Consider the following 26,928-nt stretch of genomic DNA (forward strand, 5'->3'; position numbering starts at 1 on the left):
ATCTCCTCATGCAACAATAATTAAAATTTCAATTTTCTGTTTTTCGCTTAAACGGGCAACCATTAAAAAAAATAATATAATAATTTAATAACGAATGAATTGGAACTAAAACGATTCACCTTATACCTAAGGTACTCCAGTGAATTTTGTGTTTATCGATGTATTTTTTTAAAGTACCTAAATAGATTAATAAAGAGTAGATACGTTTTTTAACGTACAGAAGAGACTATGCTTGTTCGAAATAGTCCTCAGTTTATACATTTTTTTGACAACTACCTATGACAAAAAGTAGGTATAACTTTATATTGCTGAATTCGTCTTTTGAAAATATAGAGCGTGCTATTCAAAAAAAAATATCCGTTATGTTGTAGATCTGTCAAACATGGCTGAAAAAATAGAAAATAGCAGAAAAGTGACAATTTCTATTTACTAATTGACCTTTTTCAGCGAACTGGAAAAAAAATATGAATTTTGGGATATATACTTTTATTTCAATCAACATTTTGAAATAGCAGTTTCATACTATTCGAAATAAATCCGTCAAATTAAAAATGACAATTTCTCTATTAATAATAAATACGTACGTGATCTACATCCAGATCTATTTGAAATACAACAAGACCCGCAGTTGCTGAACCAAATTCTTAAACAGGTTAGGAGGATGAGAGCAGCTAAGCCTCCACCTCCACCATAGTAGTAAGTGCTGTCATTTGAAACAGCACCAACACCATCCATGAGATCTTTCAAAAATAATAGAGAAAAACAGCAAAACACTAAATTTATCCACCAGGTGGTTGATTTAATACTGGATGATTTGTTAATTGTGTTTTATCGGTATCTCTTTATTTATTTTTACGATTAGCCATAAAACGATTTCAGCATTCAGCACCATTTGTCAACAAGGGAGACATTTCGATTGTTATCAGTACTTTCATGGGTAAAAATAGAATCAAAATTATTTTAACATAGATTAAAAAATGGGCGATTTTATCGAAAAATAAGCGTTGTGATGGGATGTTTAAATAACCATATCTATGTATCTGAAAAAATTATTTTCTATTAAAAATTTTAAATAGCGAATTATTCGGAAACAATATGTTGTTTTGTGAAAAATGCCAATTGAATATTTTGAGGACACTTTCGTTATAAGTAATAACTAAAAAATAACATACAAATTGTTGCCGTTATTATTTAAAAGGCCCTAAATCAAAATTATTTTAAGAAAAACCATCTGAAAGTTTTTTGCTTCGACTATGATTTAATTTAAGTAGTATATTAGGGTCGTATGACACTATACTAAATTTAGAACTAATTTCAGTAATTAATTAAGAACTTTTTAATCTTGATGCATAGTACCATACACAATACAAATTGCAACAAAATTTGTAGCAGTTTCTGTATGATACTATGCAATATTAAAAAGTTCTCAGTTAATTACTGAAATTAGTTATAATTTTAGCCTTATCAAATCAAACGTCTTTAAGAATACAGTGTGTCCAAAATAAGTATGGGGTAGCATTAGGATCTAGGAAACGGTAAGAGATACGGGGTGGCTCAAATTAGAATAAAGTTGTGTTTTTTTAAACCTAACAATAGCCGTTTAGGAAGTTTTAAAATTCAGGGTAGTTCCGGAGATATCTGGAAAGGAAACACCCGAAATTTTGTAAAATCGTTTTATTTTTTTGTGGCTTTATTTGAAAACGAATTTTAAAATAAATTTCGTATTTATATCACCGTTATCACCGGAACTACCCGAAATTTTAAAACGGCATACTGTTAGCTATAAAAAAAACACAACTTTTTTCTAATTTGAGCCACCTACCGTTTCCTAGATCCCAATGCTATCCCATCCTTATCTTGGACACACGGTGTACAAAAACTAGAGTATCATACAAAAATAATGTTTGTCCATTTTATTCAGAATCAATCTCAACCTCAAGTTGGAAAAATCTTTGGATGGGAAAAACAACGTAAAAAATCTATACCTATAATTATACACTAAATTTCAAAATAGTAGGTACTCTAAAGTTATTTAACCTCAAAACACACTACAAAAGTTACCAACAAACGTTTCAACTGGTCTGAAAACCAAACTCATTGAATGGGTCAAGATTTAATGAAATAAACGTAACTTGACAGACAAAAGTTGAAATAGGCATTCTCACATCAGTGCCTTAAATGTCTTAATATGTTGTGGAACATTATTAATTATGTTGGGTACAAAAATACGCAGTTAGAACATTTTTATGTATCTTTAAGGGAATAGAATGATGATACGTTACAGGCACAACAATTATTTGCGAAAATATCATATAAAACAGCAGATTTATCAATGAGTCCACAAATTCACATTTATCTGTCCACAAAGAATGTTCCATCTATAATACTACTGTTTTGGAATGATTAGAAACAAATATGATAAAAATGCAATGTAAGCACAGTTGTTTAATTTGATAAAATTTTCCACAGAGAAATCAAAAATGTTATTATTTTATAAGATTAGAAAATATATTCGGATTTCGATTTTATAGTTTTACCGACGAGTTTATTTGAAACTTACATGAAAATATGAAATGCATTCTTTAGACCATTTTCGCTCGTCACATATAGAATAAGAATTTCAGTTGATGTTTTGTCATTCATTAATAATCATCAACATTGTTTTTAATACAAACGTTTTTTACATTTCACAGTCTCATTCAAAAATTTTATGAGACTTAAAAATATAAATAAATCCAAAAATGAAAATTAAAAAGTTTACATTTTACAAAAAAAAAACAACAATTTCGCTAAATTCTTTATATGTGATAACTTGAAGTTCTTCTCTTCTCTTTTCTCTTATCTGTGGGAATTCCTACTCATTTGAATATTTCCGTTCCGTAAACAGGTTTAATAAATTTAATTTATAGACTTCCTTGGCACGATGTCCATTTAAGATTCTTGACGTTTCGACAGATTTATTGCTCTCAGAAAAAACTCTGAAGCTAAAGATTAAGTTCTTTGGTTGGCATTTATCTCTGCTGTGTACTCTAGTCCATTGACTTGTTATTGACTAGTGTGTTTTGGTTCTTCAGTTTTGCAGATCAGTGGTTTCCAGGTAGTTCTAGCCCTTCGTCTCGATTGAAATTATTTCGTTTCTGTATCTCTTCAAAACTCTAAATGAAAGCGATGAACAATCGAAATCATTTCAATCGAGACAAGGGGTTAGAATTTGGAAATGATTCCTAAAAATTGACCAGAACGACATGAGCCAATGACTACAAATCATACATTGGAACGCGATACATCAGTGCACAGAACAAAAATATACACCAACCTTAGAGCTTGATTTCCAACTTCAAAAAGGTTCTTCTACAGTTGACAGTATCGAAACATCAGCAAGCTTAAACGCTGACGTGGTAACGATCCCGAAAATTATTTACCCAGGTTTAATAGATTTCAATTTATTGTCAATTTAATGTTGTTAAATAAATATACATCTACCATACAAAACAGATACTTATCGTTTCCCCCAATGATTGGAATTAATACTTGCATTTTTGTTTCTATGAGTAAACACTCGTATTATCATTTTTTCACTAGTACATCTTAGAAAAAGTAGTACTGTTTCTATTTCTCAAATAAATACAACATTTGTTCTGTATTGTTAATACTTATATAATCTAAAAATATACTCAAATCTTCAATCTTATCTATATAATAAAGATTTTACATACATATCTTCATCAAATCATAAATTTAAAATATTACTTGGAATAAAAGACAATAAGCGTCATTAACCAAAAATATGTTGTTATTAGTATTAGGTACTATGCTAATTAGTTTCATTACAATTTCAAATATGATCCATTTTTTCAAATTTATGTCATTTTGCACTTTTGTTCTGACTATAGATCACCTAGACTGAACTATAGGGCGAGTATTATGAAGGCACTTGGGAGCCTGGTCTGTAGCCCAGCATCAGTCGTATCTAGAAACTTGAGCTGTAGGTGACACTTTGATTTCAATAATTAGTTATTTTTTCATGGGCATATGTATTGTAGGACATTGTATCAATAGAAGTGAATAATTTGGTGAAGAAAGCTGAAAAGTTTCCTTCTTTAGATAAGCAGTATATAAAACGTAAATTTGAGCCATTATATACGCCATTTCTTGGTTAAGGTCAGAGTATTCCAGGGTTGACTTTATAATTTTGTTTGCCCCCATGGTACAATGGTAATCGTGATATTATTATAATTGTTGTAACATATGTTTAGTAATTATTTGTTTTACGTAAAAGTCTCAATTTATACGAAATTTTTCCAATTCCCGTAATTTTGAGGGAGCTGAAAATTAATGTGATATTATTTTTTGCGATTGAAAAAAATCGCAAAAAACTAGTTTGAAATTCATCTTCAGTACCCTGGAAAAGGAGGGATGGTAAAATTTGATTAGAAAAATCAAAGTTTCATGGTAAAATAAATAATTACAAAATTTTTATATTTGCTTCTTTTTTGGAATATAATAGTTTAATTTAAGTTGGGCGGTTTTCCTTCATTTCCAAAAAAAAAAACAGAAAAAAAGATAATCCGCGGAAAATAAACGTTTAAAAGAGAAAAATGGCAATTTTACCACCCAAGCTACAGAAAAATAAAATTGTGTATCATGTATTAAGACTTTTTGCATGTGAACATATTTAAAAATATACATAAAAACTTGCGAGGACTGTATGTGAAAAGTATGTCGATGTGAGAATAAATCATGAAGTTAAAATATTTAATTCAGTGAATATATTTAAATTATTTTGTAGTTTTATTTAATATGACACTAACACATACTATTTTCTAAATTCCAAACTTGAAATATGAATGAATATATGTCATAAGAATATAATGTTTAATATGTAATAAAAATATTACTTAATCCGGATTTGTTCAAAGTGGGCGTGGTCGGATTACCTCGCACACTCCACTTCCTCGCAATTTGAATCACTGGTATAGCTTTTCCGAAGTCACCTGAACATGTAAAAAACGTCTGGCTTTCATAGGCGTCCCTAAAAAAGTTTTCTGCTAAAGGTAAAAAATTATAATTTGTATATAATGGGTAGAAAATTTCTATTATATGTTCATTTGGCCAACAACATATTTTAATTATTTATGTCCTCAAACAATTTTATTATATTGATGGTAAATTTCGTTTTGTTCCATTTCAAAAGGTCTCCAAAATGCCATGTTGTAATAATATTAGTAAACAAAATATCCCTCTTATGTATCCGTTTCGCAACTGTAATATGAATGATTAATAGAAGGTGTCTACAATAAATTAAAATTACCTGAATCACACCAAATTCCGCATTGCTGCACTGCACTGCTGGGCAACGTGTCAACCACTTGTCAGCAGCTGAGATTTATTGCCCAGTGGTCCAATGCAGTTGTGTTTATTTTCCTTTGCCCGCGTTCGCATTCGTCAATTGGGTATATCCATTTCTACCACCTCCACGTTTAGTTCGACTAGACCTGTATATGGGTATGGCTAAATAAATATGGGAACAAGTTTTTCAAATATTTTAATGTCGAGTTGCTGCGTCAGCGACCGAACCTGGTACATACTGTCAACCTCTTGGTTCTTCAATTGATATCGGAGAGACTTATACCCGTGCATTGGAATTAGATACAATCTAGATTTGTCTATGGTTCTGACAATATTGAGATTTTATCAACTACAGATGAATTTATTTATTATAAAATTGTTTGAAGAAAGTTTTAAAAAAGTGTGAATTACACCGGCACACAAAAAAACTCCAGTAGACTCCAGTAGCACTACTGGTTGGCCATTTTATTAATAGAATATCAGTCACACAAAAAAGTCCAAACCCAAAGATCTGACATATCATTTCCAACGTATTTTGGTCAACTAAAAACGGTACCGCAGTCAGAATTTATGCACAACAGGCCTCGTAAAATATATTTTTAGGGTGAAAATGACCCAAAAATCACTCAATTTAGCCAAAGGAATTTTCGCTTTGCTCAGACTAACGAGATTATAGTTAATCTTTGTTTGTAGAGTATCTTAGAGTATCATTTGTTTTCAAATGATCTGTGAAGATGTCACCACGTGGAGGTATCCTAGTCGCAAAAATAGAAAAAAAAACAAAATACTTATAACATAATAACATGATATCTGAACAGAACAAAAAAACTCTATATGATTTCTACTATCTCTAAGAAAAAAAATTCATGACTGATGGGAGTAGGAAATTGTTACGTCGAAACGATATTCCTCTCTGAACTGAACAAACTACGACCGAAAATTTTTTCCTAAAAATGTCGCAGTTCAGAAATATTTACTTTCAGATAGGTACTTGATTAAGCTATTTTTGAATCCATTTTCACCCTAAATATAGATTTTACAACATACTGGCTCCGGTGGAGTATAACATCTGACAACGGTATCGTTTTTAGTTGGTAAAATACGTCAGAAATAATATGTCAGATCTTTGGATTTGGACTTTTTTATGTGCCTGATATTATGTTAATTAAAATGGCCAACTTTAAATATTAGAAGCCAAACTTTGACTAAGAGTGTGTGTTATCGATTATTGGCATCAATCTACTGGAGTCTACATCTTCGCACTCGACGTTTTTTTTTGTGTGGTGGTGTAATTAATTTGTAGCATTATAGAAATTCAATCAGTTGTCGCTATTAGACTACAAATTTGTGCAGCTCTAAAAGAATTAAATTTTATTCCAAGTTATTATTGGCAAAGTCGAATTCCATAATCTATAAATAAAGACATGTTTTATTTGAGAAACGTGCATTGTTCTTGTTTATATTTTCTCATATTTCTTTTCAGCACCTATTATAACACCCTGTACATCTCCGTTAAACGGGTTCTTCTAAGAAAAATAAAACATTAATTATAGTTCGTAGAGAAGGGATGACAGGTAAAGCCAGTGGTTTTGCTTTAATTGATTTTGCAGTTTTCCATCAGATATTCATTAACGCAATTCAGTTCAGGGTTAACTGGTTTAATTTTGTAATAATCGGGTCACGTATTTAATATGCTGGGATATATTTAGCAGAATATTCATCTCTGTTTCACACCTCTTTAACCAGATAAAACAAAGCGTACATTTTAGGTGATTAACATTTAAATACGGGTGGAAAGATCACGTATACCCTTTTTTTCGACCTACATGGACAGAGTAATTTGTTTACTGTGAATTCGGTGATCGGTAAAAAAAGCAATATTTAAAGGGTAAATGTTGTTAAGCAGCTGTTGAACACTATTGCTATTGCAATTTATTATTTTATTTTCTTTTTGGTAATGTTGATTGACATACGAGTTCATTAACATAACATTAAGTTTTTTAATTTCACTATCTTTTGTACCCTGCTAAATTCAATGCCAGAATAACTAAACGGAACTTTGCTAATAGGAAGTAAGTAAGTAAGAAGTAGGTACAAGTCACAAAAATCCTGTTAGCGTCCAAGTAAAATAAACTATAGTAAGTAATAAGCATGCATTTTCTTGTTCTATAATCTTATATGGACAATTAGAAATCATTGTTTTGAACAGTTTTATTATTATTTAAATATTAATTTAGAATCATTTTTATGAATAATAAAGAACAAGGTCTGTTCGGAAAATATCTTAACTTTTTGAATTACCTACGTGCTAATGGAGATATTTAGTGATATGCGATTGGCAGCGTTGCGCATAACCTCTATAACCACATGTTTTTGGATTGTTGATATCTCATTTAGTTTTCGTGTTATTGTTATTTCAGTGCAACGGGTTCAAGTGTTGGTGACGATTTTTGAAATGTGCGATTTTCTGGATGCAACATAAAATTTTGGGTAAAACTGGGGAACACTTTCACTTTTGAAATAACCTTGTGGAGATGATCCTATGGATTGTAGGCAAGGTTAGGAATGGTTTTCACGATTTAAAAGTGGCAATGTCAGTGTCAGTCAATTGAAGATGGTCCTTAACCAAGATCTCGTGCGTGCAAATCGCCGATTGACTGTCAGACAAATTGCAGAAGAAGTTAGCATCTCGATTGGGTTATACCATGAAAATTGAACATACATCGACTTGCAGCAAAATTTGTTCCTCGTTTGATGATCGAACAACAGAAAGATAATCGTGTGGACGTTTGTCGGTAACTCCTTGAACAATCCAATGACGATGAAACATTCCAAGGATCATAACGGGAGACGAAAGCTGGGTTTACAGTTACGACATTGAAATAGAAGTTCAGTCATCGCACTGGATTGGCAAAGGATCTCCTCGCTCCAAAAAAGCAGGTCAATCTCGATCCAATGTCAAAGTGAAGCTCACTGATTTTTTTCGACTTTAATGGAATTGTACAATTTGAATTCTCAAGATGAAAGACTGAAGACCAGAGTTGTTTTATAAAGAAATTCAACTGAAAATGCCATTAAAATAACATGAAGTAATATTATGTTACAAAACATTATAAATGTAAATATTTTATAACATTTTCGACAAAAACCTCTTAACAGAGTAATTATAATTTACAGATCCTGTAACAGTACTTCAATTGATCTGCACTAATGACTGTATGTATTGTTGATCCCCGCCCATAACACTCGAATTCTAACAAATATTTTGATAAAAAAAATAAATGCTCTATTGATCAATTCAAAATAACCTTGCATATTTCTTTAGCATAACATAAAATAATATGAATAAATTGTTTGATGATCACTTAAACCGGTACTAGTATATCTGTTTTTACTTTCTTAAATGCATCCCTGTTTACTTTTATCGTTACACCGTGGCTGCGAGCAACTGTTTACTTCGTAGAACTATAGAATTAAATCAACATATACTTTTAACGCAACAGTACTTAAAATGTGTGCCGCTTTCCATAAATAACGATACGTACAGGGTGATTCACTATATTTTGACCCCCCCACATTAACTTTTTTGTTTTTAGAGTTATAAAAAATGTGAAATACCAAGGTTGCACGTTTTTTATGAAGTTTTCGAAAATTATAGTAGAAAAACAAATGAAGTCCAAACAACATGGCCGCTGATGTTAACTTTGTTAATTTAAATTAAACACCCTGTATATTTCTACATATTTGGATAGAATGTTCCCTGTCGAGCATAGTCATATATGGTTTGTTGTGTCCATCTCTAACAATAAGCTGCTATTAAAAACCTACTAAACCCTATTAAAAAACGAAAAGAAGGTTTTGTAATTGTTATACTTCTTTCAGGTATTTCTGCCTTTTTTCCAATTACGTAAGGATTTACAGATTTAATTGCAATATTTTGACATATTGGACTCTGATATGGTCCAAAATTCGTATAGGTAATTTAACAAAATCTCACTAATTGCACATGGACAATGTTATATGGTAGGCCGTGACAGTGACAGGTAATGTCATGACAACATTGTTATTGTTTGACAGCTTGTATTATTATTTAATTAAAATGGGTTACACGGAAGTAAAAAATATTATAGGACTTAAAATAGAGTAAAATTCTTCTCCATACTCTATTTTAATTCCTAATAATATTCAGTACCTATACAGGGTGTGCCATTTAACACTCCCGCTGCCAATATTTCCGAAATTATTTTAGTTCCGGAAATTGGGATTGTTAGGTCGCTCGAATAGCTTCAAATTGTAGTTAGCATTGTTAGTTCAAATCTTTCTGTATAGATCGCGTGGCGATACTAAAAAATTTTTTGTTCCCTGGAACGTGGAAATGCAGTCTATCTGAAAAATCGTTAAATTTTGAGTAATTTTTGTAATATAAAGTTTTTCCCTATAATATAAAAACAAAACGTTTAAAACAAAACAATGACAGATGACACATATTAGTTTTCCAATAATTACAGTTTTATCAGTTTGCGTCTTTCATTTTAACTATACTATTTATACGATTTACCACTATACAATTTTTTTTCTGTAGTTGATCATTTGTTTTTTTATAATTTATTGTTTGTTAGTATGTGGTGTGAATAAAGTCATTATAACAATATTTTAAAAGAATATTTTGTCTCGGTGTGATTTAGATAAAATAATATAGGTACAGGGTGATTCAGAACTTATCCAAAAAAATTCTGGATGTACAGGGGACCCTTACAAATACAATTTTGTAAAGCAAAAATCAAAAAGAGCAGTTCGAAAATGATTTAAAAAGACACTTTTGCACGGCACTGTAAAACCTGACCCCGCACAATGCGACCGGTATGGCGGTGTGATAAAAACGGACAAAAACTTTCGCAAGGAAAGAAATATGTAAATAGAATTTTATCGCACCTATTTTATATCGGCAAATTCAACTGCTTTTGCCTTTATTAATTAATACAATTAATTTGTATTTTTAAATAATAAAATCATTTGACATTCCCGATTTTACAACAATTGTTCAAAATCCACCAACGTGTAAGCACATTTGGGTCCGTCTTACTCAGTTTCTACGAACTAACACAAATGTTGTCTTGCTTCACCATAAATTAAAACGATATCCATCAACTCCGAGTTGCTATACACGCAAACCATATTTGACACTAACTACCCATTTTTGACACTAACTACTAAAAAAATATTGTAAACATAACAGATAACAGGTAAATACTGTTGCACCGACGATTGCAAAATACGATTTCAGTGTTCGGAGTCGCTGAGGCCACGTGGCTCTCCACGCGCATTGTAAATGACGCTAGAGACTTCAGTTGTCCAGCTATGTAGTCGTTGAATGTACTATAACTTTTTTTCTCGGAAACTATAAGGATTTTACAAAAAATTTTTTTACGATATTGACTCCATTTCTCATGGCGCATCTATTCCCAAATTTTTTTGGATAAGTTCTGAATCACCCTGTATTTTCCTGTTATATCATACATTGCATATTGAAGTCGACATATCTCGAAAACAAGTAATTATAGGGAAAAACTTGATATTACAAAAATTACTTAAAATTTAACGATCTTTCAGATGACCTGCATTTCCACGTTCCAGGGAACAAAAAAATTTTTAGTATCGCCACGCCATCTATACAGAAAGATTTGAACTAACAATTCTAACTACAATTTGAAGTACCCTGTATAGTGAATCACCCTGTACTGAGATTAATATACATAATAATAAAAAATGTATGTGCAAATTGTATACCAAGTGTTATATAAACATAAGACACTTTTAAAATAGATTCAATACCTGCTTTATCTTTTTGTTTATTTAACGAAAAGAAAATATATAGATGTACGTCGCAATTTACTGGCGCAAATCGATAAGATAGTCGTCTTATTCCATTATTCACTCGGGAATTACCTCTAATAAGGGGAGAACTGACATTTTTACCAAATTCCTCGTAATGCCTGCGGATACTCGTCTATTGCTGGTCTTCAAAGAGACAAACGGGATGTTCGGACGCCCCCCTCATCATGTCAGCCTTAACGGGCGCTTAGGGGAGTGGACATCGCGCTGGCCGATTGTCCTCCATCGGAGGCGAGGTAAGTTCCTAGAAATGTAGACGACGATCTAATTACACTTTGTCTTTTTCCACTTTTATACACCCTCGGAGATGGCGTGGTTTCTGGAGGCTTCCAATTGAGGCTGAATGCACTAAATGTGTTCTCTAGACACTTCGAGTATGGTTACTCTTGTGTCTATATCACTGCCTTTGAGGCTTTATCTTGTTTAGCATTGGTTTCGAGGGATTCTGCGAGTACCTAAAAATTTGGAAGCTTCTTGTAGCTTGAGTAGTACTGACCAGATATTCATCCATGACAAGGTACCAAGGTTGAAGTTTGATCCCAGTCCTTGATGGATCCGCAGAGGTCGTAGCGAAGTATGCCTTAGGTTTAGACTTTAGATTACACATCTTTGAATTTTAATCGCCTGGAACGGATGATGTAGTATGACATAAGTCATGTGGTTTTGTATTGCGGTTCTCCATTTCAAATTTTTCATTTTTTGGAGAAGTTTTTATTTTCCTAAATTCGAAACATGAGTGAATTTTCTATTTCTGCAGCGCGTTGCCGCCCTGCGTAGGATGGTTGAAGATATCTTCGTGGTTCCGATTGGAAAGATGAGTGATTTGGAATACGATAAGATCCTGTCTATATCCCGTTTTATTTACACTGAAATATGTTACGACAAATGGCGGAGGCTATGGAAATACCGCCCTGATCCAGCTTCAAAAAACGTGAATATTTTGCAGTATTTTCACGAAGGCACATGCGAAACACTTTTTACATTGATTCTACTTATACATGTAAAATAATCGCAAACAGTTTAAATAGATCTTACTTGGATACTAATGTGGCCCTCGACTGATATAGGATACTAACTGGTTTGCATTTGTGCTGTTTGATGTGTCATAAAGTTTTAACCAGGTGCAATTCCAATTTAATTTGAACTTATTGGGTTGCCATTATTTCGTGGAAATTTATTATTCCTTGTTCTATTTGTGCCACATTGAAAAAACAAAGAAATTTTTAATAAATAATCCCTTCTAATGCAAAAAATTATTTATCTAACATTTATTTTCCTTTTCAGTGCCGCAGAAATATCAATTTAATAAAAAAATTACAATTTAGTTTTAAGTACATATTGCAATATGCCTATAATAAGAAAAACTGTAAATAGAAGTGTTTAAGATATTTTTTGTAATTATTTACACTGAAAAGAAATTTCACTCAAATTTCACTCAATTTTACTCAATAGGTAATGTATCAATTTCTATTCACACCCGATTGAGTGAAATTTTCACTCTGTTAGTATGAGTACAACAGAGTGAAACTATTGCATCAGAAATGAGTGAGTTTTACTCAAATCCGAGTTACTGCTAACTATCAATTGAGTGACTTGACTCTATTCTCAGTATATAAAACTAATTTAGAGTTGACTTTTTCTCTAATATGATTTAAATTTAACTATTATTGAGTAATTTTTTACTCAGACTTGGTTTATATTCTTTTTAAATTTTAATTTAAATATCATTGTTTTAAAGTCATAAACTACTAATCTGCCACAGTGGTTTCTACACAGAACTGTTTTAGAAACAATATTTTAGGTCTCGATTAAAGTGAAGTGATCGGACGAATAGATTGATACAACCTATATTGAACGTTACAAATATGTAATTATAGATAACAATTTAACTATCCGTTTATTTAATCAAATATTAATCGAGACTTAATATATTCTGTTTAATTATTGTAATTAAATCAATACATTTAAATACAATTTTCACTAGAATAATCAGATAAACCGATACTTGTCCAACTACAAAGCACACCATACGCCATACTGCCCTCCACCCCGCCACGGTCACAAGATAACCTAATGGGCCGATGGGAACAGACAAAGACAATGCATCTGGATATGAAAAAGGGTTGAAAAGGGGTGGGATCACTCTGGAATGAGGACATTTAGGTACAAGTGAACCAAATACGAGTTTACGGGAGGAGTTTCTTTAAGAAGTACCTAGATTTGATTGAAAGTACTCAGTTTTAGTTTAAATATAATCACAAATGAGCAAAATGCCCAATATTAAGCGAAAATGTACTCAATAATTTCATTCAAAGGATTCACTCCTAATCTTTATTACTTTCACTAAACCGATTTTTTTACAGTGTATGTGTGGCATTTAATAATATTCTATATAATTGAGTACTCCTCTCATACTGAAAAAATAAAATAAATTAAAAAAAAATAACCTCTCCCGCGGAAAGGTCATAAAGTTAGTAAAAACTGAATTTATAAAGTCAACACCTTGACTAACCCTTCTGGCGCAAGAAAATATTTATTGAAAATTAATTTTTATTTTCAGTGTAGCAAAAAAAAAATTTAACAAATAAAAATATTTTTATATACACACTTACTTAATTAAACTTATAGAGCCTTAAAATAAACTTTTCCGAATATATTTTTATAAAGCAGATATACTGAAATCTGTACAAACAACAAATATTATTCTCATTCTATTCAACTGTAATTGTTAAATAACCTAATTTGAATTTTTTTCATTTCTTCATATATTCTCATTGCATTTGTTTATATGGTATACACTATTTAAAAAATCTAAGTGTTTTTAACTTCTCTAATGAAATGGAAAAAACACTGATTTAAAATAATTTAAGAATTACATTTCTTACATTGACTTGAGCAAAATAATAAATTATTACTGTTATAATATGAGACTGTTGATTAAAAAATAATTTCTAATTTATGGTTATAGGCGTTTTGAATGTAAAGGAAGGTGGTTGAACATTTCAGAATTGTCCAAAACACCATTTTTTACAACTTTCTTCAGAAAAGATATTGTATCATTTCGATAAATTGCACTGTTTTGGAGTAACATTGATTAAAACATTAATTTACATTCCGAAAATATGTGAAGCGAACTCATGAATACATAGTCTAAATGCTTCGTAGACAGTTGCTAATCACTATATTTGGAAATATATTATCAAAACTGATTGTTAAAAATGAAAAAGTATATCATAACAATAATACTATTCATCATCATCCGGTCCAGAAACAAGAAACTACATCACCTACCATCAGTTGTCAGAGAAAATGGATATATTAACAGATATATTAAACAAGACATCAGAAGGACACCTTAGATCCAGGAAAAGATTAAGTACCTGACAACAAACAAGAAGCTAGTTATAATTATTAATATAGTGTATTATAACACATCAAATATGGAGATAGAAGCAGTCTTTCCTAATAGAAGCCGTAACGAAGGCATCCCATATACATGTAACAATGTTGGACAAAGAGGGACGTTAAAATAAAGTTAAAACAATACAGAAGTCACTTAAATAATAACAAAGTGAAATCTGCAACTTCAGAGAACAGAGCAGCTACTCAATAGAATTCTAGTGAACGGGAGAAAATTTCCAGGGAAGCATTAAAAATTCAAAGAATAATATATAATTTCAACAGAGATGGGGGCTTAGAACTACCTGGGATTTAGAAACGATTCATACGTAAAAATTAAAGCTTGATACATTACAAGCCACCTGTATCTCACGAACAAGAATATATAGCAAATATAAATATACTGACTAGAGGAGAAGTCGCCAGTTTCAGTGTGTTTTCCTTTACAAGAGAGCGATATGTCTCTCGTAATATTAAGATATCTAATCCGACCTTGTGAACCAGCACGGGAATTGTTCATTGGTCCATTGATAATTGCCACGGAAGTCTGCAAAGCAATATCACTGATAAATTATGTTCTGACTCTAAGATTCCAAATCTAAAAGAAAATTTCCAGTTCCAAATATCATTACGTCTGAATATCTGGGAAAACATCTTTAAGAGATTACGGTCCCCGTAAGAAGCATACGAATATTTACATAAACTGTCTGATGTTCTAGTCGTACTCTATTTTAAAGGTATTAAATTGATTCAAATTCACACACTTGACAAAAACAAACACGTAAAACACTACAAAAGGATGTTTCTACATTTTACTTCGGATTGTTTCATCAGGTAACCTTCCTTCGTATGGAATTAATTTATTACAAAATTATATATAAACATTAAACTTTAAAAAAATTCATTTTGAAACGACAGCTCTTTGAATATGACTACATCAATATCAATTGCTCTTGTACCTAGCGATAGTTGCTCATTTTACTAAATTTCTTTAAGAAAAAACATATATTCTGGTATTTACTTAAGTATTGTATTTCTTTAAATGATTACTAGAGATCGGAAATTTTAGGGTGGCTACAATGTGGAGTTGTAGTTCGGGTTTACTTTTGTGTAATTTTATTCAAACAAAAAGTGACACAACCGTAAGTAATTTTATAATAGTATGAAAAAGAAGCAGTGTATATTATCCTATACTAAACACTTACTATAAAATTGTACGTAATAATAAGTACCAGCAAAAGTTAACAAAATAATAAATGAAATATTTCGTAAATTCAAAGTATCGTTTTTATCTATGTACCTATAACCATTAAATATAAATTAAATCCTTATATGGCCGTAGAATTATGTGTATCAGGTCCATAGCTAGAATTTCGTATCAAGAGGGCCGTATCTCGAATCTGGAGTGAATGAAAAGAAAATAAAGATTTTTATTTGTTTGAAAAAAAAAACAGCTTATGATAGTTTGAAGTAAATTTTCACCACCCAGTATGACGTAAGACACTTGAAATTATGGATGTAAAGATTTCAATTTGGAAAGATAGATAAACTCTCCTGCTATCTTTCTTAGTTGAAACATTAATCTGAATAGGATATGCCCCATCGTCAAACGTGCAACGTATGATGACATCTCTTTGATAAAAAAAAAACACTAGGTATCTTAGTAATATCAGATGTATATTTTCACATCTGTACATGCATACCTCTGATCTGAGCCTTCGCATCGATCAATTTATTCGATACGTATCTAACGGCACCCTAATTCCTGCCCTGGCGGCCTAGCATGTCGTTGAATAATCCCGTTTTTTTGCTGAGAAACGTTGGCCGTGCGTTACATTGTCGATTGTGCGTGTGTGACTTTGACAGTCTGCTTGGTCGAATATACGGGACGTGTTTTTATGGCAGTCACTAACAGTGTCTATCGTGCGTATAAAGCGGCACACGGCTTGACCACAGATTTAGCCTATATTTCTGCTACTACAACGCGAATTGTTGTTCACTAGCATAATACAGATGTGCTGTTTATTTACTTGATTGTCGCCATAAAGTTTCCGTTGTCTAATGATTATAAAGGGTTTTCGAATTAGGGCGGGTCGATGTTGACAGTCTATGGCGGCTATGTTTTTTTTTTCGGCATCTGTCAAATATGTTGCTTATTATTCATTCACTGATGCCAAATCATCATGTCAAGTTACAAGATTCAACAGCACGTCCAAATGATAAAATTTTATTATCAAAATGAGCGTTCGTTAGTGCAAAGTTTGCACGCGTTGCGCCCATTTTTCGGGAGACGCGGTGGCCTTTCAAAGTTAACTCTTCAACGTTTGGTGGCCAAATTCGAGACGACCGGTTCGGTAAACAATCAACCAACACCCATACGTCAAAGGAACGCCAGATCGTCCGAGAACATCGCCGTCCGTGAAAGTATGCAGAAGAACCCGAGGCAGTCTATTCCTCACCGTGCACAAGAACTCGGACTTTCGCGGACTTCAACTTGGCGAATTTTGCGTCGGGACTTGGGCCTGCACTCGTACAAGATCCAACTGACCCAGGAGTTACAAGTTAATGACCATAGACAACGCCGTTTGTTCGCTGACTGGGCTTCGGAACGTTTGGAAGAGGACCCCAATTTTGGCCGAAAAATCATCTTTAGCGACAAGGCGCACTTTGGCTATGTTAACATGCAAAATTGCCATATATGGGACGACGCCAACCCACACGAGGTTCACCAAGTGGCAATGCATCCACAAAAAGTTACTGTTTGGTGCGGATTTTGGGCCGGCGGCATCGTTGGTCCGTTCTTATTCGAAAACGATGTTGGTGAGGCCATCACCGTCAACAGCGAGCGCTACAGAGCAATGATCACCAATTTCTTTTGGCCCAAATTGAACGATATGGCCGTGAACGACATGTGGTTCCAACAGGACGGCGCTACGTGCCTCACAGCGACTGTCTCAATGGGTATTCTGCATAAACGATTTGAGGGTACGGTTATCTTTCGCAGAGGTAACGTGAATTGGCCACCAAGATCGTGCGATTTGACCATGCTTGATTCTTTCTTGTGGAGTTTTCTGAAGTACCAGGTCTACGCCAATAAGCCGCAATCGACCGATGCCCTCAAAATCAGCATAACTCAGGCCATAGCTCAAATTCAGCCGGATCTATGCGGCAGTCATTTAAAATTGGACCTCTTGGATCCGTGCTACCATGCGGAGATGCGGCGGACATTTGAACGATGTCATATTCCATACATAATGGCATACATAGACCTTTCAAATAAAAAATAATTCCGTTGATATCTCACACACAACTTGTTTTATTCCATATCAACATCGACCCGCCCTTATTGAAAAACCCTTTATATTTAACAATTTGAATATATCTGGTATGTGTTTTTTTATTAATTATATTTAGATATCAGTTTTAGTTTTCATTTCAGATAATTGTAGTTCGTAGAGTAGCTGCCTACTGCAATTATCAGGAGTTAGGTGTCTTGTATGTGTTTCTGGAATCGAAGAACATTGTTTGATTTCATTCGATGAGATATTTTAGAAAAAAAGTTTGAATCTGGTTGAATTAGATTAATACCTATAAAAATACTGTAAAACAATAAAATATTAAAAAAAAATCTCATATGTTGCGAAAAATTCATTTAATTACACATACCCATTAAGATCTGTAGAAAACTATTGTTCTGGTGCTTCATTAAATTTATAAAAATATCAGAAATTTTATTGTAACAGTTTACTGTTTTATCTCTTATGACCATCCAACACGAGCTTGACCTACCACTGGGGCCGCAAATTATGGAAATATTTACTGATCTTAACAGAAACAGATATGAATATGTTTACATATATTCGTGGCTAGTTTATTCAACCCTTCGCCTATCCAAACAATCGTCAGCTAGAAATTAGAGTTTGTTTCTAGGGTCTAGGGCCATGAAGTTGTTGGTTTCATGTCACAGCAAGTTATTCATTCCAAAGGGTACTCCCAAATCGGGGGTTAAACATTGTAATCGAACTCATAGCAAAGACAGACAAGACAATTTTGAATTAGTTTGTTGTTGGGAAGTTCGTAGAGCCGTGTTAACTATTTTTAGATTGTCTGCTTAGCATAGTGTCCGGAAACTATGAACAGAAAAATTCCTATGACACTCTTTCGATAACTCAATATAGGATATAACAAGCCTTCAGGGTTACCTTTTAATAAGTTTAGTATAAATCTATATTACTGTCCTAAAACAGGAAATGCTTTTTATGGATTATTTTTCATCGGCTTGAAATAAAGAACTTTTTGTGAATCTTTTTAATGAACATTAAAAACAATAGAAATACTTCGAATTTAGAATTTAAACGATTTTTCTTAGTAGATGTTCATGTACCAAATTTGAAAAAATCACATAAGGAGCTCAACGCAAAATATTGTTTTAAATTAATTTACTTTGAGGTTATCTACTTTTTTTAATATTGAGCTTTCGACGTGTCATAGGAGCTTATATCACTATGTTTATTCATAGTTTTCGGACTGTGTATAATTATTTAACCACCAATAGAACGTTTATCGACGTGTCCGCGTCCCCCAAACTTCAGACAATATATCCCAGTCTATTCTTGAAAGACCAAAAGTTTGTTGTTTGGGGTCGTGAAGGAGAATTGCGTTTTCGTGTCAAATTTATTTTGTACGAGGGATAGGCAGGGAGGAATTTCATACATATTATAGTAGCTTTTACTTTTAGATGGTCGGTTGTCGATGCAATGGGGAAATAACAGTAAAATTTGCACGCATTGTCATTTTATCCAGAATGTTATGAATATGCTTCACTTTGTATAATGATAATCCTGTAATGAGGATGTATAATTATTAGAAGAACCAATTATAATTTAAGAACATCGGAGGACGTAGAATATTGTTTGTAATAAATAATAGGTAAGGATAAAATCCGCACTAACAGAAAAGAGCACAAAAAGTTTCCATCATTGTTTTTAATTTTTTAATATAAATCTATATTTATTCTTTTTCTTCTTTAAGCAAGCATTTTTTATTATTGTTCACATATTGGAGAAGTCTTGCTTCAATATTTTATAGATACGAGTGTATGGAATCATGCATTATTAAAACAAATGCAGTTATCTTGAAGGCGAATTTACACTGGTCTCTTCGAATGACTATCTCAGATGAATCATTCAACGTGAATGAAAAATGATTTTATAAGACATCGGAAACTTAAATAAACAGTAGTAATCTATATTATGCTAGTAAGCGGCAATACGCTTTATAGTGACAGACAAGCTAAATCTGTGATCAAGCCGTGTGCCGCTTTATGCTCACAATACACAACGCTAATGACTGCCACAAACAGTACGTGCCAGACACTCGATCAAGCAAAACGTCAAACTCACACACGCGCAAACGACAATGAAATGCACGGCCAACCGGCACGCCAGGCCGACAGGGCAGGCATTAGGATGCCGCTGGATACGTATCGAATAAATTGATCGATGCGAAACTTCAAATCAGAGACAAACGTATACATGTTGTGTAATGACGCGGATAGTGGTATTACTAAAATGTGGTAGTACGAGGGTTGCCTTTTATGTTTCGGGATTTGGCAACCCTAGTGTTGCAATCTGGCAACTGACAGCTCTATCGTAAAGTTGGACATTTTTGAGGTTATACGTACTCAGAACGTTTTGACATACGAGCGCTATTTGTGTTGTTTACAGTAACTTAAAAGATTCATGTCGGCCCAAAAATGGAATTAAATCGTGAACATTTTCGTGCGATTATTTTTTACAACTTTCGACGTGGATTAACTCAGCAACAGTGCATGGATGAACTTAATTCAATTTTTGGCGATGAAGCTCCATCAAGGACCAGTGTTTATCGATGGTATGGTGAATTCAATCGTGGTCGTAGTTCACTCCAAGACGAATTTCGTGAAGGTCGTCCAAAATCAGTTGTTGTTCCGAAAACCATTGATGCTGCGCGCGAACTGATATTGCAAGATCGTCATGTGACCTATCGTGAGATTGAGACAACCTTAGGCATTAGTGGGACCAGCATACATTCAATATTGCATAAACATTTGACTGTCAAAAAAATTTGTTCGCGTTGGATCCCACACAATCTGTCAATCGCTCAAAAAAAGGCTCGTGTCGATTGGTCGAAAGAAATGCTCAAAAAATACGATAGCGGTGCTTCGAAACACGTCTATGACATCGTGACAGGTGATGAATCGTGGATTTACGCGTATGAGCCCGAAAGTAAACAGCAGTCGACTGTATGGGTGTTTCAAGATGAGCCAAATCCAACAAAAGTTGTTCGCGCACGAAGCACTTCCAAGCAAATGGTCGCCTGTTTTTTCGGAAAAACTGGACATGTCGCAACCGTACCACTAGAACAACGCAGAACAGTTAATTCTGAGTGGTACACAACCATTTGTTTGCCAGTTGTCTTCCAAGAAATCAGGAAAACCAACCGCCGAAGACGGATCACTCTTCACCACGACAATGCGAGCTCTCACACATCGGCTCAAACAACTGCATTTTTGAGCACCCAAAACATCGATTTGATGAGTCATCCGCCGTATAGTCCTGACTTGGCACCGAATGACTTCTTTTTATTCCCGTACGTAAAAAACAAACTGAGAGGTCAACGTTTTTCGACACCTGAAGAAGCGGTTGCTGCATTCAGAATGCATGTTTTGGAGATACCTCAATCAGAGTGGCAAAAGTGCTTCGACAATTGGTTCAAACGCATGCAAAAGTGTATAGATCTTCATGGGGAATATTTTGAAAAACAATAAAGTGATTTTCGATGATTAATATTTGTTTTTGTTCTCTAATCCCGAAATATAAAAGGCAACCCTCGTAGTAGTTGATGCTTCGCCATCATTAGTAAAAATAGCATACATTAAAAACTTCGACTATTTTAGATATGCACCTGTAACCTCGGTAATTGTTGGACGGTCATTTTCGTTTTTGGAATAACCTACCGATCGCCAGAGATAATTAACCGCGGAACACTTAGGACAACTGTTAATTATTTTCTATAATCGCTTTCCTTATGAGTAAGAAATTATTATTTTGTTAACTTTTGTTGGTATTCATTCTTACGTACTGTACCTACAGTCCGTACGATATTTGTTGAGATAGAATTCCAAGAAGACCCCTGCGTCAGTTTTTTGGAATCAACTGCATGCCATTCACCGTAACTGTATCTCCCTGTGCATTTTCAGTGTAATTTCTTATTAAAATAAATCAATGGAGGTGAAAAATAAATTAAAGGAATTTAATTCCCAGTCGTAGAGTAACGTACATATTTATATTTTAATATTCTGAAAATAACGCGGAAAATTTCAAGGCACGCCCCTGTCGCGGTAAATTTTTACAGTAGTTCCAATGACACAACTTTATTGGCTAATGCTTTTCTTGGAATTCTTATCTCAACCACTTTATGTATTTTATGGTAAGACCCATGTAAAGCGATTATTGTAGAAAAATAGACATTGTCCCTTTTTGTTTCATACTATTATGCAAATACTAACATATTATTATGTTTTTGTTTGGTATGGTTTTTATATTTTATGTTATATTATTTTTATCTAGATTAAAATTTTATATATTGTTTTCTTACTCTAATTTTTTTAAATGTTCTATGTTTCAAATATCGATATATTACAATATGATTTTATGGGTCATAGCTTTTTTACAATTGACAACTGTTATACATCTTACACTAGATCAATAAAACAAGAAATTTCCCCCCTAAATTCTACTGTTACAGTGCATAATAGTGTTTTATACTGTAAGTATTTATGTTGACAATGAAATTGTGCATTAATTATACATAAATGCAGTGAAATTTTTAATGTAGAAATTTTTATAGGGCTTTAGTTTCAAATTTGCAAATTTGTTTAGCTAATTGTGTCGACACTTACGATCGTAGAATTATTGCTGGTTATTTAATCTGCATGTAACCGCGCTGTACTGTAAATCCTCCTGCATGTAGTCGAACTGGTCTGAAGTTTCCTCGTTCGTTTCCTTCACGCCACGAAGATTTCCGAAGTTTCCTTGGATGTTTTTTACTGGAATTCTTACAGATGAAAACTGCACTGCACTATTCGTTTATTGGGTTTCACTTATCACTTTTTATTTATTTTTGTTAACCTTGTTGGTGTTGCTCAATGAATTTTCGAACTTATGTAACTTCAACTAATGTGACTTTCGAACTTTTGACAGCTGTATCTGTCCATGACATTTCACCACCAAGATGGTTTGAAGTATAAATTTTTCACTAATTTGTTGATTTTTCTTGATAGTCCAGGCAAGTTAGACCAAAATCACCCAGAATACAGCAATTTTTTTTTGATGAACCGATCAAGTTGCAGTTTTCGGCATTGTATTCGAAAAAATATCAGGAAAAAAGTCTGTCTATTACACTTTGGGGCTGGATCGAAACTGCATTGCGGATGTATAAACTGCATCTTGGAGTGCATCAATTCTTCGATTTTTCGAATTTTCTAAAAATGGTAAAAATTGACTAAAAGTTGTAGAAATTTGTGTACACGGGTTTTCGGAGTCGGAGATTCCGAATCTAACCCTGAAAAATATGCCGACGGCCCTGGGGCCCCCCAGGGAGCAAGGGGGGAGGGGCTTCTGTAAAACATCGAATCGACTTTTTTCATTCGTTCTTGCGCTAAATTTGTTTTGGAGTGAAGTCCTGAAAAGTGTTTATGAAGGAATAGTGAGGTGTTGTATCGAATTAAATATAATATTGGGCGGCTGGATTCCAATTCGAATTGAATTCTCGTGTTTTTTTAAATTACAGATCAGGTATTGAATTATTTGTTTCGGTACATTTCAAGTTTAATTTTGTTCTCGTCGTATGAAGAGAAGTTGCTATTACTGTAAGTGGATTTAGATTCGCACAATTTAATCCTTGGTATTTATTATCCGAGATTTTTTCCCTTGGATACGAATTCTTGTAGAGAGAAGATTTATAAACTCTTTCTGTTGTGCGTAGGTGCCAGATTCCGTTACTTGATAATAGGTGGCAGTTCTAGCGGTGGCTTTGTTGCCAAATAATAACCGCCAAATAAATTTAATGCATTCAATTATGCAATTAAAGAGATATGGAACTTATCTTTTGTTTGGAAATCACATTTGTGATAAATGCTAAATAAAATAAATCAAGTTAGAATTAAAACTATTTGGTGAATTTACCTAATTATATATTTATTTTAGATCACCTTGGAATGGGCGAATTCAAAACCTTGAAATTAATGTTTTTAGATTTGTGCATCGACTTCCAATTTGGTACGATATTAACACCTATGTTTAAAAAAATTGCATTATAGAGGTTGTGTATCCTTGGACAGGTACCGCTCTCTTATTGTTGATCTCTTTAGATAGGTAAAATAATTACTGACACAAGTGTTGCATATCATGGATGCCATTGGTAGTGCTCATATTTGTGACAGAAGAAGAAGGACCATGGAAAATGTTTTGATATTTCGAGTATTTCCGAGGTACAAGCAAATACTGTTTTATTTTTCTTTCATATATCGTGACCCCCACTCTGCCTCACCCACCGAGTGCTCTACTCAGAACCAAGGAGAGATTTGTTTATATTTCCAGCCATTTCCGAGTTACAAGCAAAAACCGTTTTTTTTTCTCACATGTTGTGACGACGTAGCTCGATCACGAAGGCTAAAAAGACCACGCGCTCTACCCCACGCTCCCTCCCTATGTGCCCTGAAAGATACTGAGGAAGCCCCAGAGACTCCTGAAGACAGCAGAAAGAGAGAAACCCTCTATGAGGACAAAGTCACTCTATCTCTATAGCACATTATAACTCTATCTCTCTCGCACACAATCAGACAAAAACGACAGAAACGAACCTTCCTTTAAAAATACATGGGATTTATCCATTATCAGAATAACCCACTTTAATTTAAAAAATTAAAAAAAATTAAAATAGGTTATTCTGATGACGAAAAATAAAACATATTTAAACTGTATTATTCAAATAACAATAATGTGCACATGTTCTTCAGGAATATCGACAAATTTATTTTGGAGGACGAATCCCGTCGACGAACACTGTAAAAAATATTATTAGAAACCTTAGGTGCCCAGAAAACCGCCCCGATCTCAGTCCTTTAGACATATTTTTGTAGGGACACTTCGACAAAATATATTATTAAAGACCTTAAAATTTACAAGTACTTATTGAAAGAAAAAATACAGGACGAAATGTTTGATTTGATTCTGAATTTGTTTCTAACGCAATAAATGGTAATTTAAAGCATACTTTCAACTGTATCATCACAATTACTTGCATGCTGAAAATTTGTAAAAATTGTAGGTATTTTAATGTTATTTCATTTTTAGGTATTTTCCTTTTGTTGTTGTAAAGGTTAGTTACAAAAATCGTTGTTTGTTATTTCAATAAGGATGAATTTTAATTTTTTTAATGATTTTATCATCCAAAAGCAATAAAGGAAAAGTCGTACATTTGTGTTTAAAGTTTTTTTTCTATCTTTAATTATTATTAAACCTATAAGTGGATGTCAAAGTACAAACAAAAATCCTGTACCTACATACCGCGACGTACTAATAACCCACCTTCTATATTAAATAAATTTATCCTCATCATCAAATATTAAAAAATATATATTATAAGCTGTTTAAAATATCAATACGAATTTTGTTCATTTGGAAATATATTTTCTGCAGTATTTCAATATCCAAAAATGAAAATAGTAGCTAATTAATCAAATTATGATTAAATAACCACTGCAGAATACCCGTCCGAGTTGACTACATAGGCACCTATTCGTTCATTCTTTAAAACATTTTTATCAATACCTACATTTAAGTAAATACAGTAACGCAAAAAACAGGCATTGATAAAAAAGTGTACAAAATAAATCCGTAAGTACACGTGACAACATTGCCAAACCGTCGTTTATATGTTGTTGGGATACACGTAGGAATGCGAGCCGCTGCATTTGATTCTTCCTAAAGTTCTGCTGGTGGTGTACTCCATCGGCAATTTAAAACTACTGGCCTATTCCAGTAGCGATCTGGGGCGATAGCTATTTTCTCTGTGTTTCAATAATGAACTATATGATACATTATTTTGAAACTTAAAAATTAAAATTTCTATTTTATAATTACAATTTCTCCCTAAAGCAACGTCTTATATGATATCAAAAGTGGATAAAATTTATTTATTATTAACAAATTTTCCATAGAGAAATCTCATAGAATTTCATTAAAAATATAAAAAAAAATTATAGTAAGCCTCTTAGTGACACTATCATTATATCACTAAGATGCATTTAGAAACCCTATGCATATAAAAAAATTAACACCTTGTATGTTATGGTAATATATTAAAAATATTGATACTACTCGGAATCCTGCAAATAGTGAAATAATGTATATAAAATTAAATTTAAAGGATCAAGTATATTTCAGATTGACGATGACGGTCAGTGCATAGATGATCCACAAGTTAATCACCATTTCTGATTCTTTTCACACGAGCGCTGTTGAGCAGTATCAAAATAGACTCCCACGAAAAAGTAGTGCGTACTGACGATTAGCGCGCTTACCATCATCGTCTGTGTGGAATTGGTGTTAAATTCATTTACATATAAGTTTTGTACCTACTTGTTATATTCCTATTAGGTGCACAACAAAACCAAGTTTTATACAAGGTTTTTAGGATAACTATGGTTAGAGCAATTGAGAAAATAACAGCTGCAACGACGTAATAGGAGGCAAAATTGCTCGAATCACTACTTTCACTATCCATATGTAGTTTTAATTGAAAGGTACAACACACACAGTACACTTTGATTTCCAACTTTAATGGTAAATTGAATACTACTGAATTAGTAACTCATTGATGGCTTATCAGACATCCACTTTTTATCGTTTTATAATTGATCTAAATATATTGATATCACAAATGGCTCATTATATTAAAAGGGAAATACTGAGATTACCCAAAATATCGAAAATTCTAAAAATACTTTTCCACGGACATCTATTGCTCCATCGTATTCATTATCAGCACTTTTGTAGATATAAACTAGAATTTAAAGTGTATGGGAAGTCAGTAGGCTCTTATTTTTGTGGACTCTTAGATTATAACTTGAGTAAATAATAATATTTTATTCAGAACCTTTGTCGACAAGAGAAGAAAGTAAAAAAGGTCAGCATAAAGGAAATTTCTTTTACAGTCTATAACTGTAAGTTGCTCGAGGTCGTA

The 26,928-nt window shown here is 33.0% G+C and overlaps 2 protein-coding genes across 4 annotated transcripts in view; one reads left to right on the forward strand and one right to left on the reverse strand.

Annotated features, from left to right (window-relative positions):
* LOC108908713 (orexin receptor type 1-like) overlaps positions 1–26,928 on the forward strand; it is a gene marked incomplete at its 3' end in the record, with an annotated part of 283,301 nt that overhangs the window by 132,204 nt on the left and 124,169 nt on the right. The window lies entirely within an intron of this gene.
* LOC108908714 (extensin-like) overlaps positions 1–26,928 on the reverse strand; it is a 127,469-nt gene that overhangs the window by 91,788 nt on the left and 8,753 nt on the right. The window contains exon 1 of one of the 3 annotated variants that reach the window (XM_018712837.1): positions 26,325–26,484. The exons of 1 other annotated variant lie outside the window; for it this stretch is intronic. In XM_018712837.1, the coding sequence (XP_018568353.1) occupies positions 26,325–26,469 (145 nt within the window). In that variant the 5' untranslated portion in view covers positions 26,470–26,484. Of the gene's footprint in view, positions 1–584; positions 771–26,324; positions 26,485–26,928 lie in introns of those variants that run through there. One more of the 3 variants, XM_018712836.1, reaches the window with a different exon arrangement.

The sequence above is a fragment of the Anoplophora glabripennis genome, unplaced genomic scaffold (genome assembly GCF_000390285.2).
Source record: "Anoplophora glabripennis isolate ALB-LARVAE unplaced genomic scaffold, Agla_2.0 scaffold374, whole genome shotgun sequence".
In the NCBI taxonomy this organism is placed as follows: Eukaryota; Metazoa; Arthropoda; class Insecta; order Coleoptera; family Cerambycidae; genus Anoplophora; species Anoplophora glabripennis.